Source organism: Oncorhynchus tshawytscha, linkage group LG31, assembly GCF_018296145.1.
Source record: "Oncorhynchus tshawytscha isolate Ot180627B linkage group LG31, Otsh_v2.0, whole genome shotgun sequence".
Taxonomy (NCBI): Eukaryota; Metazoa; Chordata; class Actinopteri; order Salmoniformes; family Salmonidae; genus Oncorhynchus; species Oncorhynchus tshawytscha.
This window is the reverse complement of record NC_056459.1, coordinates 25080500-25093932: the sequence shown is the minus strand read 5'-3', so window position 1 is coordinate 25093932 and position 13433 is coordinate 25080500. Positions and strand designations below refer to the sequence as shown.

The 13433-nt window shown below is 41.5% G+C and overlaps 1 protein-coding gene across 1 annotated transcript in view; it reads left to right on the top strand.

The window, feature by feature from the left end:
- The first annotated feature begins 4146 nt into the window (after window positions 1-4146).
- Window positions 4147-13433, top strand: part of LOC112229219 (potassium voltage-gated channel subfamily H member 8-like) — a 115608-nt gene continuing 106321 nt past the window's right edge. The window contains exon 1 of the mRNA XM_042309837.1: window positions 4147-4337. Within this exon, the coding sequence (XP_042165771.1) occupies window positions 4262-4337 (76 nt within the window). The 5' untranslated portion in view covers window positions 4147-4261. The remainder of the gene's footprint in view (window positions 4338-13433) is intronic.

The following is a 13433-nucleotide window of genomic DNA, read 5'->3' as shown; positions in this document are numbered from 1 at the left end:
GAGTGAGAGGGAGAGAGACAAACAGTAACTATACGAGTCTGAGAGAGAGAGAGAGTAACTATATACTATATACTATAACATCAAATGGTTTGATGAAGAATGCAAAAATCTAAGAAAGAAATTGAGAAACCTGTCCAACCAAAAACATAGAGACCCGGAAAACCTGAGTCTACGCCTTCACTATGGTGAATCACTAAAACAATACAGAAATACACTACGGAAAAAGAAGGAACAGCATGTCAGAAATCAGCTCAATGCAATTGAAGAATCCATAGACTCTAACTACTTCTGGGAAAATTGGAAAACACTAAACAAACAACAACACGAAGAATTATCTATCCACAATGGAGATGTATGGGTAAACCACTTCTCCAATCTTTTTGGCTCTATAACAAAGAATAAAGAGCAAAAACATATACATGATCAAATACAGATCTTAGAATCAACTATTAAAGACTACCAGAACCCACTGGATTCTCCAATTACATTGAAAGAGTTACAGGACAAAATAAAAACCCTCCAACCCAAAAAGGCCTGTGGTGTTGATGGTATCCTCAATGAAATGATCAAATATACAGACAACAAATTCCAATTGGCTATACTAAAACTCTTTAACATCATACTTAGCTCTGGCATCTTCCCCAATATTTGGAACCAAGGACTGATCACCCCAATCCACAAAAGTGGAGACAAATTTGACCCCAATAACTACTGTGGAATATGTGTCAACAGTAACCTTGGGAAAATCCTCTGCATTATTATTAACAGCAGACTCGTACATTTCCTCAATGAAAACAATGTACTGAGCAAATGTCAAATTGGCTTTTTACCAAATTACCGTACAACAGACCATGTATTCACCCTGCACACCCTAATTGACAACCAAACAAACCAAAACAAAGGCAAAGTCTTCTCATGCTTTGTTGATTTCAAAAAAGCCTTCGACTCAATCTGGCATGAGGGTCTGCTATACAAACTGATGGAAAGTGGTGTTGGGGGTAAAACATACGACATTATAAAATCCATGTACACAAACAACAAGTGTGCGGTCGAAAATTGGCAAAAAACACACACATTTCTTCACACAGGGTCGTGGGGTTAGACAGGGATGCTGCTTAAGCCTCACCCTCTTCAACATATATATCAACGAATTGGCGCGGGCACTAGAAAAGTCTGCAGCACCCGGCCTCACCCTACTAGAATCCGAAGTCAAATGTCTGCTGTTTGCTGATGATCTGGTGCTTCTGTCACCAACCAAGGAGGGCCTACAGCAGCACCTAGATCTTATGCACAGATTCTGTCAGACCTGGGCCCTGACAGTAAACCTCAGTAAGACCAAAATAATGGTGTTCCAAAAAAGGTCCAGTCACCAGGACCACAAATACAAATTCCATCTAGACACTGTTGCCCTAGAGCACACAAAAAACTATACATACCTTGGCCTAAACATCAGCGCTACATGTAACTTCCACAAAGCTGTGAACGATCTGAGAGACAAGGCAAGAAGGGCATTCAATGCCATCAAAAGGAACATTCATTTCAACATACCAATTACGATTTGGCTAAAAATACTTGAATCAGTCATAGAGCCCATTGCCCTTTATGGTTGTGAGGTCTGTGGTCCGCTCACCAACCAAGACTTCACAAAATGGGACAAACACCAAATTGAGACTCTGCACGCAGAATTCTGCAAAAATATCCTCTGTGTACAACGTAGAACACCAAATAATGCATGCAGAGCAGAATTAGGCCGATACCCACTAATTATCAAAATCCAGAAAAGAGCCGTTAAATTCTACAACCACCTAAAAGGAAGTGATTCCCAAACCTTCCACAACAAAGCCATCACCTACAGAGAGATGAACCTGGAGAAGAGTCCCCTAAGCAAGCTGGTCCTGGGGCTCTGTTCACAAACACAAACACACCCTACAGAGCCCCAGGACAGCAGCACAATTAGACCCAACCAAATCATGAGAAAACAAAAAGATAATTACTTGACACATTGGAAAGCATTAACAAAAAAACAGAGCAAACTAGAATGCTATTTGGCCCTACACAGAGAGTACACAGCGGCAGAATACCTGACCACTGTGACTGACCCAAAATTAAGGAAAGCTTTGACTATGTACAGACTCAGTGAACATAGTCTTGCTTTTGAGAGAGGCCGCCATAGGCAGACCTGGTTCTCAAGAGATGACAGGCTATGTGCTCTCTGCCCAAAAAAATGAGGTGGAAACTGAGCTGCACTTCCTAACCTCCTGCCCAATGTATGACCATATTAGAGAGACATATTTCCCTCAGATTACACAGATCCACAAAGAATTCGAAAACAAATCCAATTTTGAAAAACTCCCATATCTACTCGGTGAAATTCCACAGTGTGCCATCACAGCAGCAAGATTTGTGACCTGTTGCCACGAGAAAAGGGCAACCAGTGAAGAACACACACCATTGTAAATACAACCCATATTTATGCTTATTTATTTTATCTTGTGTCCTTTACCATTTGTACATTGTTAAAACACTGTATATATATATAATATGACATTTGTAATGTCTTTATTGTTTTGAAACTTCTGTATGTGTAATGTTTACTGTTAATTTTTATTGTTTATTTCACTTTATATATTCACTTTATATATTATCTACCTCACTTGCTTTGGCAATGTTAACACATGTTTCCCATGCCAATAAAGCACTTGAATTGAATTGAATTGAATTGAGAGACAAACAGTAACTATACGAGTCTGAGAGAGAGAGAGAGAGAGAGAGAAACAGTAACTATACGAGTCTGAGAGAGAGAGAGAGAGAGAGAGAGAGAGAGAGAGAGAGAGAGAGAGCAGAGAGAGAGAGAGAGGCAGAGAGACAAACAGTAACTATATGAGTCTGAGAGAGAGAGAGAGAGAGAGAGAGAGAGAGAGAGAGAGAGAGAGAGAAACAGTAACTATACGAGTCTGAGAGAGAGAGAGAGAGAGAGAGAGAGAGAGAGAAAACAGTAACTATACGGGTCTGAGAGAGAGAGAGGACGTCTGTAGGCCTACTCATTGTTATTATGTGTCCATGACAAAGCTGTGTAAATCAAAAGGGGGCGCCCTTGTTTTACAAATATAGCTCAACTGCTATGCCTCCCTTACAACATCAGGGAGAGGCAGAGTGTTGTGCTAGACTTCCCCGGATGCCTGGATGGTCAGCTGTGCGAAAGACAGGTGCTGTCAGAGAGAGAGAGAGAGAGAGGAGAGAGAGAAGGAGAGATATATATATGACAGACTGATAAAATAGTCTGGTACTCGACTCTTATCTTTTAAAACGTTTGTTTGTTTCATGAGTAGCCTATTGTTCTACCCTTTTCCTTGCTCTCCTTTCTCTCAATTAGGTCATATGTCAGAGCCAGCTGATTGGGGAAAAACAGACTATGCACTGTTCCTGTACGTGTGCTTGCCTGTGCGTTTGTGCATGTGTCTGTCCCGCGGTTAAGTTGCCCTAACCTCCAGGCGTAGGCTTCGATTTATACTTCTTATTTATCACGTAAACTCATAGCTTATAAGGAAATATAAATATTTGAATCGAAAACAGGCATTCTTAATGTGTTTGGAATTCAGTTAGGACACTGTTGCTGGCATTGACAGGCCAAATTAATGTTATAATTTTGAGCGGTTCTGCTCCAATTCTACATACACATTTAGCGTAGGCTGTACTTCCTTTTCTTCAAAGTTGAACGTTATTTATTGCTTTTCTGACGAGAATAAAAGAGAATCTTAAAAAATATTTTTAAAGTAACCAAGTTAAAAGAGAGAGAAATAATACGTTGCCTATGGCTACAACATATTCACCCATTCAGCAAGTAAAACATAGTTTACTGGATGGCAGAGAGTGTTGTAGCCTGTTTAATAGATCGCTTCTGTCGTTGCACAGTGAGAAATTATGATCATGGCAATACAACGTCATAATAATGGACCGCTGACGGAAAGCCCGTTCCCGCGTCTGGCTTTGTCGCTGGCATCCCCGAGTAGCTGTTACCTGAATTGCACCTGCAGGCGTCACATCCACTTGTCAAACACATACACACATACGGTTCGAGGGAGCGCGCATCTCACACACACGCTCACTCTCCACTCGATTGCAATCGGTTTTCACCAATTTACCACAGACGACTCCTTGATCTCTTGGCGGATCAGTGTTAACGGACGCGCCTCATACATTCGGTCGGCTCACACCTTTACCTCCGTGACTTTGATGGGGACTTGGGCAACAGGGAGAGAAAATGCCTGTGATGAAAGGATTACTTGCGCCTCAGAACACGTTTCTAGACACCATAGCCACACGGTTTGACGGCACACGTAAGTTTGTTCTCTTTCTATTTGAGTACATTAAGCTATGGGCCTTCAGTTAGACTATTCCTTCTGTCTCAACACGTTTTTTTGCACCTGCTTTCTAATAAGCAATTAGATTGATGGAAATGTATAAATCAATTGGTGGATGATGCATTTTAGGCATTATGTGTATTTCCTCCTAAAATAGCCAGTGAAATCAAAACACTGAAGTAACAGTGGCTGAAGTTAATGCAGGTGGTAGGATATATTTCGAAAATGATTTATTCTCCTCAAGATGGAAAAGCATAGGTTTAGTTGCTCTTGGTGCTCAGATGTATAGGCTATATGTGTGTGGGCAAGGCTACAGGTAGCCCTTTGCTGCAGTCAAATGACTAGTGGCCTCGTGGATGGAACGTTGTTCATATTTTTCATAATTTAATAATAATAAACATTATTTTAAAAAGCCAGCTGAAAATCTGGTGTTTCTATCGGTTTTGCCATATTTAAGTCTTCTGTGATGTAAATAAAGTTTAATATTGAGATGCAAATTCAAAATTGAATACATTTAAACTCTGCATCGAACTCTATATCTGACATGGTGTCTTCTTTTTTTAAACCCATAACCATGTGTGTGAGGTGTAGCCTATACTTTTTAAACCCATAACCATGTGTGTGAGGTGTAGCCTATACTTTTTAAACCCATAACCATGTGTGTGAGGTGTAGCCTATACTTTTTAAACCCATAACCATGTGTGTGAGGTGTAGCCTATACTTTTTAAACCCATAACCATGTGTGTGAGGTGTAGCCTATACTGTGGTTTCAAAGTAGATTTGTTTAAGATTACCAAGAAACTGCAGTAAAAGGTTATAACAATACTTGGCTCAGTAAGATTTTTTGAGACTTTATAATATGAGGCGGCAGGAAGCTTAGTGGTTAGAGCGTTGGACTAGTAATCGAAAGGTTGCAAGATTGAATCCCTGAGTTTACAAGGTCAAAATATGTCATTCTGCCCCTGAACAAGGTAGTTAACCCACTATTCCTCGGTACGCCGTCATTGTAACTAAGAAGGTGTTCTTAACTGCCTTGCCAAGTTAAATAAATATGATGGTCAACGGGCGTTGCACTATTGACAGCAAAGTTCAGCACCACGGACAGCGATTCACCCTCACGACGGATTCCGCTTTGACGCGCGTCACTCAAGCTCTACTAAACAACAATCCTATCAGGCTACACCATGTCTAAACCTCGAGAATAGTCTACTCTGTAAGTAAGTTTACAAATATCCTTGTGCCACTATTACACATTTTACCCATAGTTCCTAGTCCTTACATGAAAGCAGTTTGAAAGTTTTTTCAGATGACATTTTCAAGACAAACACATTAAGTGAAATGAACATTTATTATTTCCGCTCTCTGACCGCCAAGTCTCGCGGTGAGAACAATATTCCCCGCGCGGCACTGACAGTAGCAGTTGCATCTATCAAAATTAATTGGTCGGTGGCACCATTACAGCAGGTGGGTCCGCTTCCCAAGGCAGAGGCACACGCGGGCGTCTTTAAAACGACTGCTTTTTCTCTTTATTTCCGCCTGAATCCTGACAAAACATCAACTTCCAGTCCGGCGAAGTGCATTTTAATGTTGCTCGTTCTACTACATTTACTCCAACATTAAGCCACTTTGTGCTGCATCTGGACCAGAATAAGCCTGTTTCTCCTCTCTTGCTAAATCCTTGTGGAATTGTCATGACATTTCATATTCACCTTGACAATGCTGATGGAGTAAGCAGGGGCACAAACAGGTCTGGGACCAGGCTAGACCAGAAATACCACAGAGAACGGCTTCTGAATCTTTAGCTGGTCACAGAAAGGAGATGGCTCCCACTGTGGTGTAGCCTATACTAACTAGCAGGTTTAGGCCTACGTTGTTGGCACATGTATTATTATTTAATTTGTCTCAACATTGCTCATTTCACATCATTCTTGGGCAACAAGTCACTGTAACAATAACACTCATTCTTAACTGATTTACAATATTCTTCAGTGGTGGCTCCCACTTTGATTTACTGTAATCTGTGGAAACCAGACAGGCCTATATAGGTAGCATGGATGGAACATCCTGTATCCCACTGCTCTAATTGGCTATGACTGCTATGACATCACCACGGACTAACACTAGTCCATACTGCTTTATTCCAGACCTCATAAACAAATAGCTGCAAGATTGAGTGTCCCACCATGTTGTTTCAGAGGGACAGCAGGTAGCTATGTCTATTTCTCAGAATCACACCCTGTTCCCTTTGTGGTGGACTACTTTTGAACAAGTAGTGCACTATAGGGAACAGTGTGCCACCTGGGAAACAAACTATCCTATCTTAAAGGTCTCGTGATGGAATTGAGGCTTAACCAGCTACACTACAGCCCCCCAATGAATACACCACTGTCCTTGAGCTGCAACAGCCAGGAACCTGGAATTAACGGGGGTTGGAACTGGACAGGGAAACCAAATGGAAGCAGTGGAGCCTGAGCAGACAAATTGGGTCTGGTGGCTGGTGCCCTGGTCTGACCAGATGGCCAGAGGGGAAAACTTCAAACTGGCCTGGTTCAGGGGCTGATGGCGATGGGCCCACTGCTCTGACGGCATAGTACTGTGGCCCCAGATGAACAGGAATAGAGATTCCTTCACTGAAAATAACGACACGTGGCAGGACCAGTGTCTCCTAGTCTCTGTGTGTGTGTGTGTGTGTGTGTTTGTGTGTCTGTGTGTGTCTGTGTGTCTGTGTGTGTGTGTCTGTGTCTGTGTGTTTGTGTGTGTGTGTGTGTCTGTGTGTTTGTATGTGTGTGTGTGTGCGTCTGTGGGTATGTGTGTGTGTGTGTGTGTGTGTGTGTGTGTGTGTGTGTGTGTGTGTGTGTGTGTGTGTGTGTGTGTGTGTGTGTGCATGCATGCGTGCATGCATGTGTGCAGGTGTCAAAATGTGAACCAGGGTGATGTTGAAAAGGCCATTTCACGAATAGATCCCTCTCCTGTGTACTAGTGCATGTCCTGCTGGTACACCATAAAAAATATCACCTATCATGTGACATCATCAGAAATCCATGTTTTGAATATGTTCTGTAATACCAGTGACAAGTCATTACTCACTTTTACAATGTAGAATACACTGACTCACATTCAGGCACATAGCTTACACATTGGAGAGACGGTACAACAGGCCCACACAATGTGTACTGTACAGTATTACTCTAACTTTACATGTCACCTCAATGGTTGGTGGTCCTGTATGTCTCCTTGGGTAGAGCATGGTGCTTCCACCGCCAGTATAGTGGGGTTGATTCCTGAGGCCATATGTTTAATGTCTGCACTCATGACTGTAAGTCGCTTCGGATGAAAGCGCCTGCTAAATGGTATATATATTATATTATTATATATTAGTGGGTAACATTGGAAATAGTTCATTGCCTTATTTGCTTTCCCAAACTCCCAGTGGAATGCTCTATAATATTTCCCATAGTACCCCTCTGTCACAACCATTCTGCAGATTCCTGTTTTCCCCCTCAGCGCCACGAGCACCTTCACCACCAGCCAGGTAATTACATTTACGTACTGACACACTTTTTCTGAGAGAGGTGTGTGTGTATGTGTGTCGGCTGTGGTATGGCTGCAGAGCCTGTGTGTGTCTGTACCTGTATGTGTATGATCATTTTCGTGTGTGTGTCTGTCTGTGTCTATGTGTGTGTGTCTGTCTGTGTCTATGTGTGTGTGTGTGTCTGTTTGTGTTTATGTGCGTGTGTCTATGTGGGTGTGTCTGTGTGTGTGTGTGTGTGTCTATGTGTATAATAATTTGTGTGTGTGTGTCTGTTTGTGTTTATGTGTGTGTGTCTATGTGGGTGTGTCTGTGTGTGTGTGTCTATGTGTGTGTATGTCTATTTGTGTGTATATGTGTATGTGTATGTGTGTATGTCTATGTGTGTGTGTGTGTGTGTGTGTGTGTGTGTGTGTGTGTGTGTTACGAGAGGAGAGCAGACGAGTCCCATCCGGTGATTAACTTTTCTTTATAGAAGCGTCTATAATTGAGCCGTTGAAAGTTTTCGCCGAGGGATTGCGATGATTAGAGTTGGATGTTAATGAGTGTTTAAAGCTGGCTCAGGTCTGGCTCAGGTCTCAGCCACAATAGAGGGAACTGTTACGTAAATAGAGAAACAGTGGTTCACCTCTCTGTGAAGCAGAACAGGTGTTCACATCTCTGTGAAAGGGAACAGTGGTTGAGTTCTCTGTGAAGGGGAAGAGTGATTCACCTCTCTGTGAAGGGAAAACAGTGATTTAGCTCTCTCTGAAAACAACCTTAAAAACAATTTTCTCAGGGGTATTCTCCAACTTAATGTGATTAGCTGGACCCAAGTTGCACCTTGAAAAACTATAGATGAACTTCTTACATGGTTATGTCACATAATGACATGTTTAATCCTTGATTTATATGAAAGAGACCTAGAATGGTGACGACGCAGGGGACTGAGTGCAGTAGCCATGAGAGACTGTTGAAGGGACAATCAGCAGCTGCTACATCATTTTTTAAAACTAATTCATTAAATATACCCATTGATTTTGGAAGAATATACTGTAATTTATAAATCCCTCATGAGCTTAGTTCAACTGTCGTACCCTATCAAAACCAAAAATATTAGCTTGTTTTACTAAACAAAGAAAATGTAAACACACATTCAAACTATAATTTTGATATCCTGGATGGTCAAGCCTTGCATCCATAGCTCTGTCTATGAATTTGAGCCCCATTTCTCAGCTTTTTACTGAACCAGGGCTGCATTGTTATTGTTTCTACTGCTGAATGATGCTTTAAGGAGACTAAATATGATGTCAGCACACAACCATTGGCCTCACTCTAAGGTCACAATGCAGTATAGCAACCAAAACATTTAGTCGGGGAGACTCCTCTGTTTTTTTCTAGAAAACGTCAGCAGTTCCATAGAAATGTGGTTCTTCCTGGAGTTCCGAAGTCCTGTCTGTCGTCATTGACATTCCACCTTGGTAATGGACTGTTGAAAATGATCACCTAGCAGTGTTTCACTTACGCAAGTCTGGGCTGAGACCCAGTTTTTTAATTGAATTAATTGTTCGAGAAAGAGAGAGAAATGAGGGAGATTGAGAAAGAGAGAGAGACAAATAGAGAATGGGAAAGAGAGGGAGAGAATGGATTTGAAAGAGGGAGAAGGGATTTGATAGGTGGTGAGAGAGGGAAGTACTGTAGAGGCAGAGAGGAAGTGAGAGAAGGTAATCGAGGAATGAGAGAGCGAGGGTGTGTATGTGTGAGAGAGAGAGAGAGAGAGAGAGAGAGAGAGAGAGACAGAGAGAGAGAGAGACAGAGAGAGAGAGAGAGAGGAAGAGAGAGAGAGAGATAGAGTGAGTGTGTATGTTAGAGAGCGAGAGAGAGTGAGAGTGTGTATGTTAGAGAGAGAGAGTGAGAGTGTGTATGTTAGAGAGAGAGAGAGAGAGTGTGTATGTTAGAGAGAGAGAGAGAGAGAGAGTGTATGTTAGAGAGAGAGAGAGAGAGAGCGAGTGTGTATGTTAGAGAGAGAGAGAGAGAGAGAGAGTGTGTATGTTAGAGAGAGAGATAATTAGAGCGAGTGTGTATGTTAGAGAGAGAGAGGAAGAGAGTGAGAGTGTGTATGTTAGAGAGAGAGAGGAAGAGAGTGAGAGTGTGTATGTTAGAGAGAGAGAGATAGAGCGAGAGTGTGTATGTTAGAGAGAGAGATAGAGCGAGTGTGTATGTTAGAGAGAGAGATAGAGCGAGTGTGTATGTTAGAGAGAGAGAGAGATAGAGATAGAGTGAGAGTGTGTATGTTAGAGAGAGAGAGAGATAGAGATAGAGTGAGAGTGTGTATGTTAGAGAGAGAGAGAGCGAGTGTGTATGTTAGAGAGAGATAGAGCGAGAGTGTGTATGTTAGAGAGAGAGAGAGATAGAGCGAGAGTGTGTATGTTAGAGAGAGAGATAGAGTGAGAGTGTGTATGTTAGAGAGAGAGATAGAGTGATGTATGGGTAAACCACTTCTCCAATCTTTTTGGCTCTATAACAAAGAATAAAGAGCAAAAACATATACATGATCAAACACAGATCTTAGAATCAACTATTAAAGACTACCAGAACCCACTGGATTCTCCAATTACATTGAAAGAGTTACAGGACAAAATAAAAACCCTCCAACCCAAAAAGGCCTGTGGTGTTGATGGTATCCTCAATGAAATGATCAAATATACAGACAACAAATTCCAATTGGCTATACTAAAACTCTTTAACATCATACTTAGCTCTGGCATCTTCCCCAATATTTGGAACCAAGGACTGATCACCCCAATCCACAAAAGTGGAGACAAATTTGACCCCAATAACTACCGTGGAATATGTGTCAACAGTAACCTTGGGAAAATCCTCTGCATTATTATTAACAGCAGACTCATACATTTCCTCAATGAAAACAATGTACTGAGCAAATGTCAAATTGGCTTTTTACCAAATTACCGTACAACAGACCATGTATTCACCCTGCACACCCTAATTGACAATCAAACAAACCAAAACAAAGGCAAAGTCTTCTCATGCTTTGTTGATTTCAAAAAAGCCTTCGACTCAATCTGGCATGAGGGTCTGCTATACAAACTGATGGAAAGTGGTGTTGGGGGTAAAACATATGACATTATAAAATCCATGTACACAAACAACAAGTGTGCGGTTAAAATTGGCAAAAAACACACACATTTCTTCACACAGGGTCGTGGGGTTAGACAGGGATGCAGCTTAAGCCCCACCCTCTTCAACATATATATCAACGAATTGGCGAGGGCACTAGAAAAGTCTGCAGCACCCGGCCTCCCCCTGCTAGAATCCGAAGTCAAATGTCTGCTGTTTGCTGATGATCTGGTGCTTCTGTCACCAACCAAGGAGGGCCTACAGCAGCACCTAGATCTTATGCACAGATTCTGTCAGACCTGGGCCCTGACAGTAAATCTCAGTAAGACCAAAATAATGGTGTTCCAAAAAGGTCCAGTCACCAGGACCACAAATACAAATTCCATCTAGACACTGTTGCCCTAGAGCACACAAAAACTATACATACCTTGGCCTAAACATCAGCACCACAGGTAACTTCCACAAAGCTGTGAACGATCTGAGAGACAAGGCAAGAAGGGCATTCTATGCCATCAAAAGAAACATAAATTTCAACATACCAATTAGGATCTGGCTAAAAATACTTGAATCAGTCATAGAGCCCATTGCCCTTTATGGTTGTGAGGTCTGGGGTCCGCTCACCAACCAAGACTTCACAAAATGGGACAAACACCAAATTGAGACTCTGCATGCAGAATTCTGCAAAAATATCCTCCGTGTACAACGTAGAACACCAAATAATGCATGCAGAGCAGAATTAGGCCGATACCCACTAATTATCAAAATCCAGAAAAGAGCTGTTAAATTCTACAACCACCTAAAAGGAAGCGATTCACAAACCTTCCATAACAAAGCCATCACCTACAGAGAGATGAACCTGGAGAAGAGTCCCCTAAGCAAGCTGGTCCTGGGGCTCTGTTCACAAACACAAACACACACTACAGAGCCCCAGGACAGCAGCACAATTAGACCCAACCAAATCATGAGAAAACAAAAAGATAACTACTTAACACATTGGAAAGAATTAACAAAAAAACAGAGCAAACTAGAATGCTATTTGGCCCTACACAGAGAGTACACAGCGGCAGAATACCTGACCACTGTGACTGACCCAAAATTAAGGAAAGCCTTGACTATGTACAGACTCAGTGAGCATAGCCTTGCTATTGAGAAAGGCCGCCGTAGGCAGACATGGCTCTCAAGACAAGACAGGCTATGTGCTCACTGCCCACAAAATGAGGTGGAAACTGAGCTGCACTTCCTAACCTCCTGCCCAATGTATGACCATATTAGAGAGACATATTTCCCTCAGATTACACAGATCCACAAAGAATTCGAAAACAAATCCAATTTTGAAAACTCCCATATCTACTGGGTGAAATTCCACAGTGTGCCATCACAGCAGCAAGATTTGTGACCTGTTGCCACGAGAAAAGGGCAACCAGTGAAGAACAAACACCATTGTAAATACAACCCATATTTATGCTTATTTATTTTATCTTGTGTCCTTTAGCCATTTGTACATTGTTAGAACACTGTATATATATATATAATATGACATTTGTAATGTCTTTACTGTTTTGAAACTTCTGTATGTGTAATGTTTACTGTTAATTTTTGTTGTTTTTCACTTTATATATTCACTTTGTATGTTGTCTACCTCACTTGCTTTGGCAATGTTAACACATGTTTCCCATGCCAATAAAGCACTTGAATTGAATTGAATTGAATTGAATTGATAGAGCGAGTGTGTATGTTAGAGAGAGAGATAGAGCGAGAGTGTGTATGTTAGAGAGAGAGAGAGATAGAGATAGAGTGAGAGTGTGTATGTTAGAGAGAGAGAGAGATAGAGCGAGAGTGTGTATGTTAGAGAGAGAGAGAGAGAGAGAGAGAGAGAGAGAGAGGAAGAGAAGTGACCCCTTACAAATAACAGGAATTTATAAAATGTAATGAGTCCAATAATGTTTCTAGTGGTATGAGCCAGTGGGATTTGGTGATAGAGAGGACAGCTACAGTATGATTAAAGCTGAGGGGTTGTCTAATGATTTGCACTTTTCAATTACTCAGTGTGAGAGGATGGTAGTTAAAAGGGCTTTGTGTATACTTTCATGTAAGTCAGTGTGTAAATCAGTGTGTGTATGTGCATACGTGAGTCAGTGAGTGTGTGTGTTTGAGCGTGTGTGTATGTGGTGAGTAAGCTACCCTCCAGACTGTCTGTACTAACATTGATTACCCTGATTTATGCTAATAAAACCAAATTGATGTTGTTCTCTAGGTCTCGTAATATTGACCCAGAGAACCTGTGTATTTGCACATTGGAGGCAACCCAAACTGAGCAAGTTCCCCATGATAAGTACTTGGGTATTTGGATTGACGATAAGCTGTCTTTTAAAACACACAAAAAAGCAGAGAATTAAGATGGTTTTCTTTTATAGAAATAAATCCTG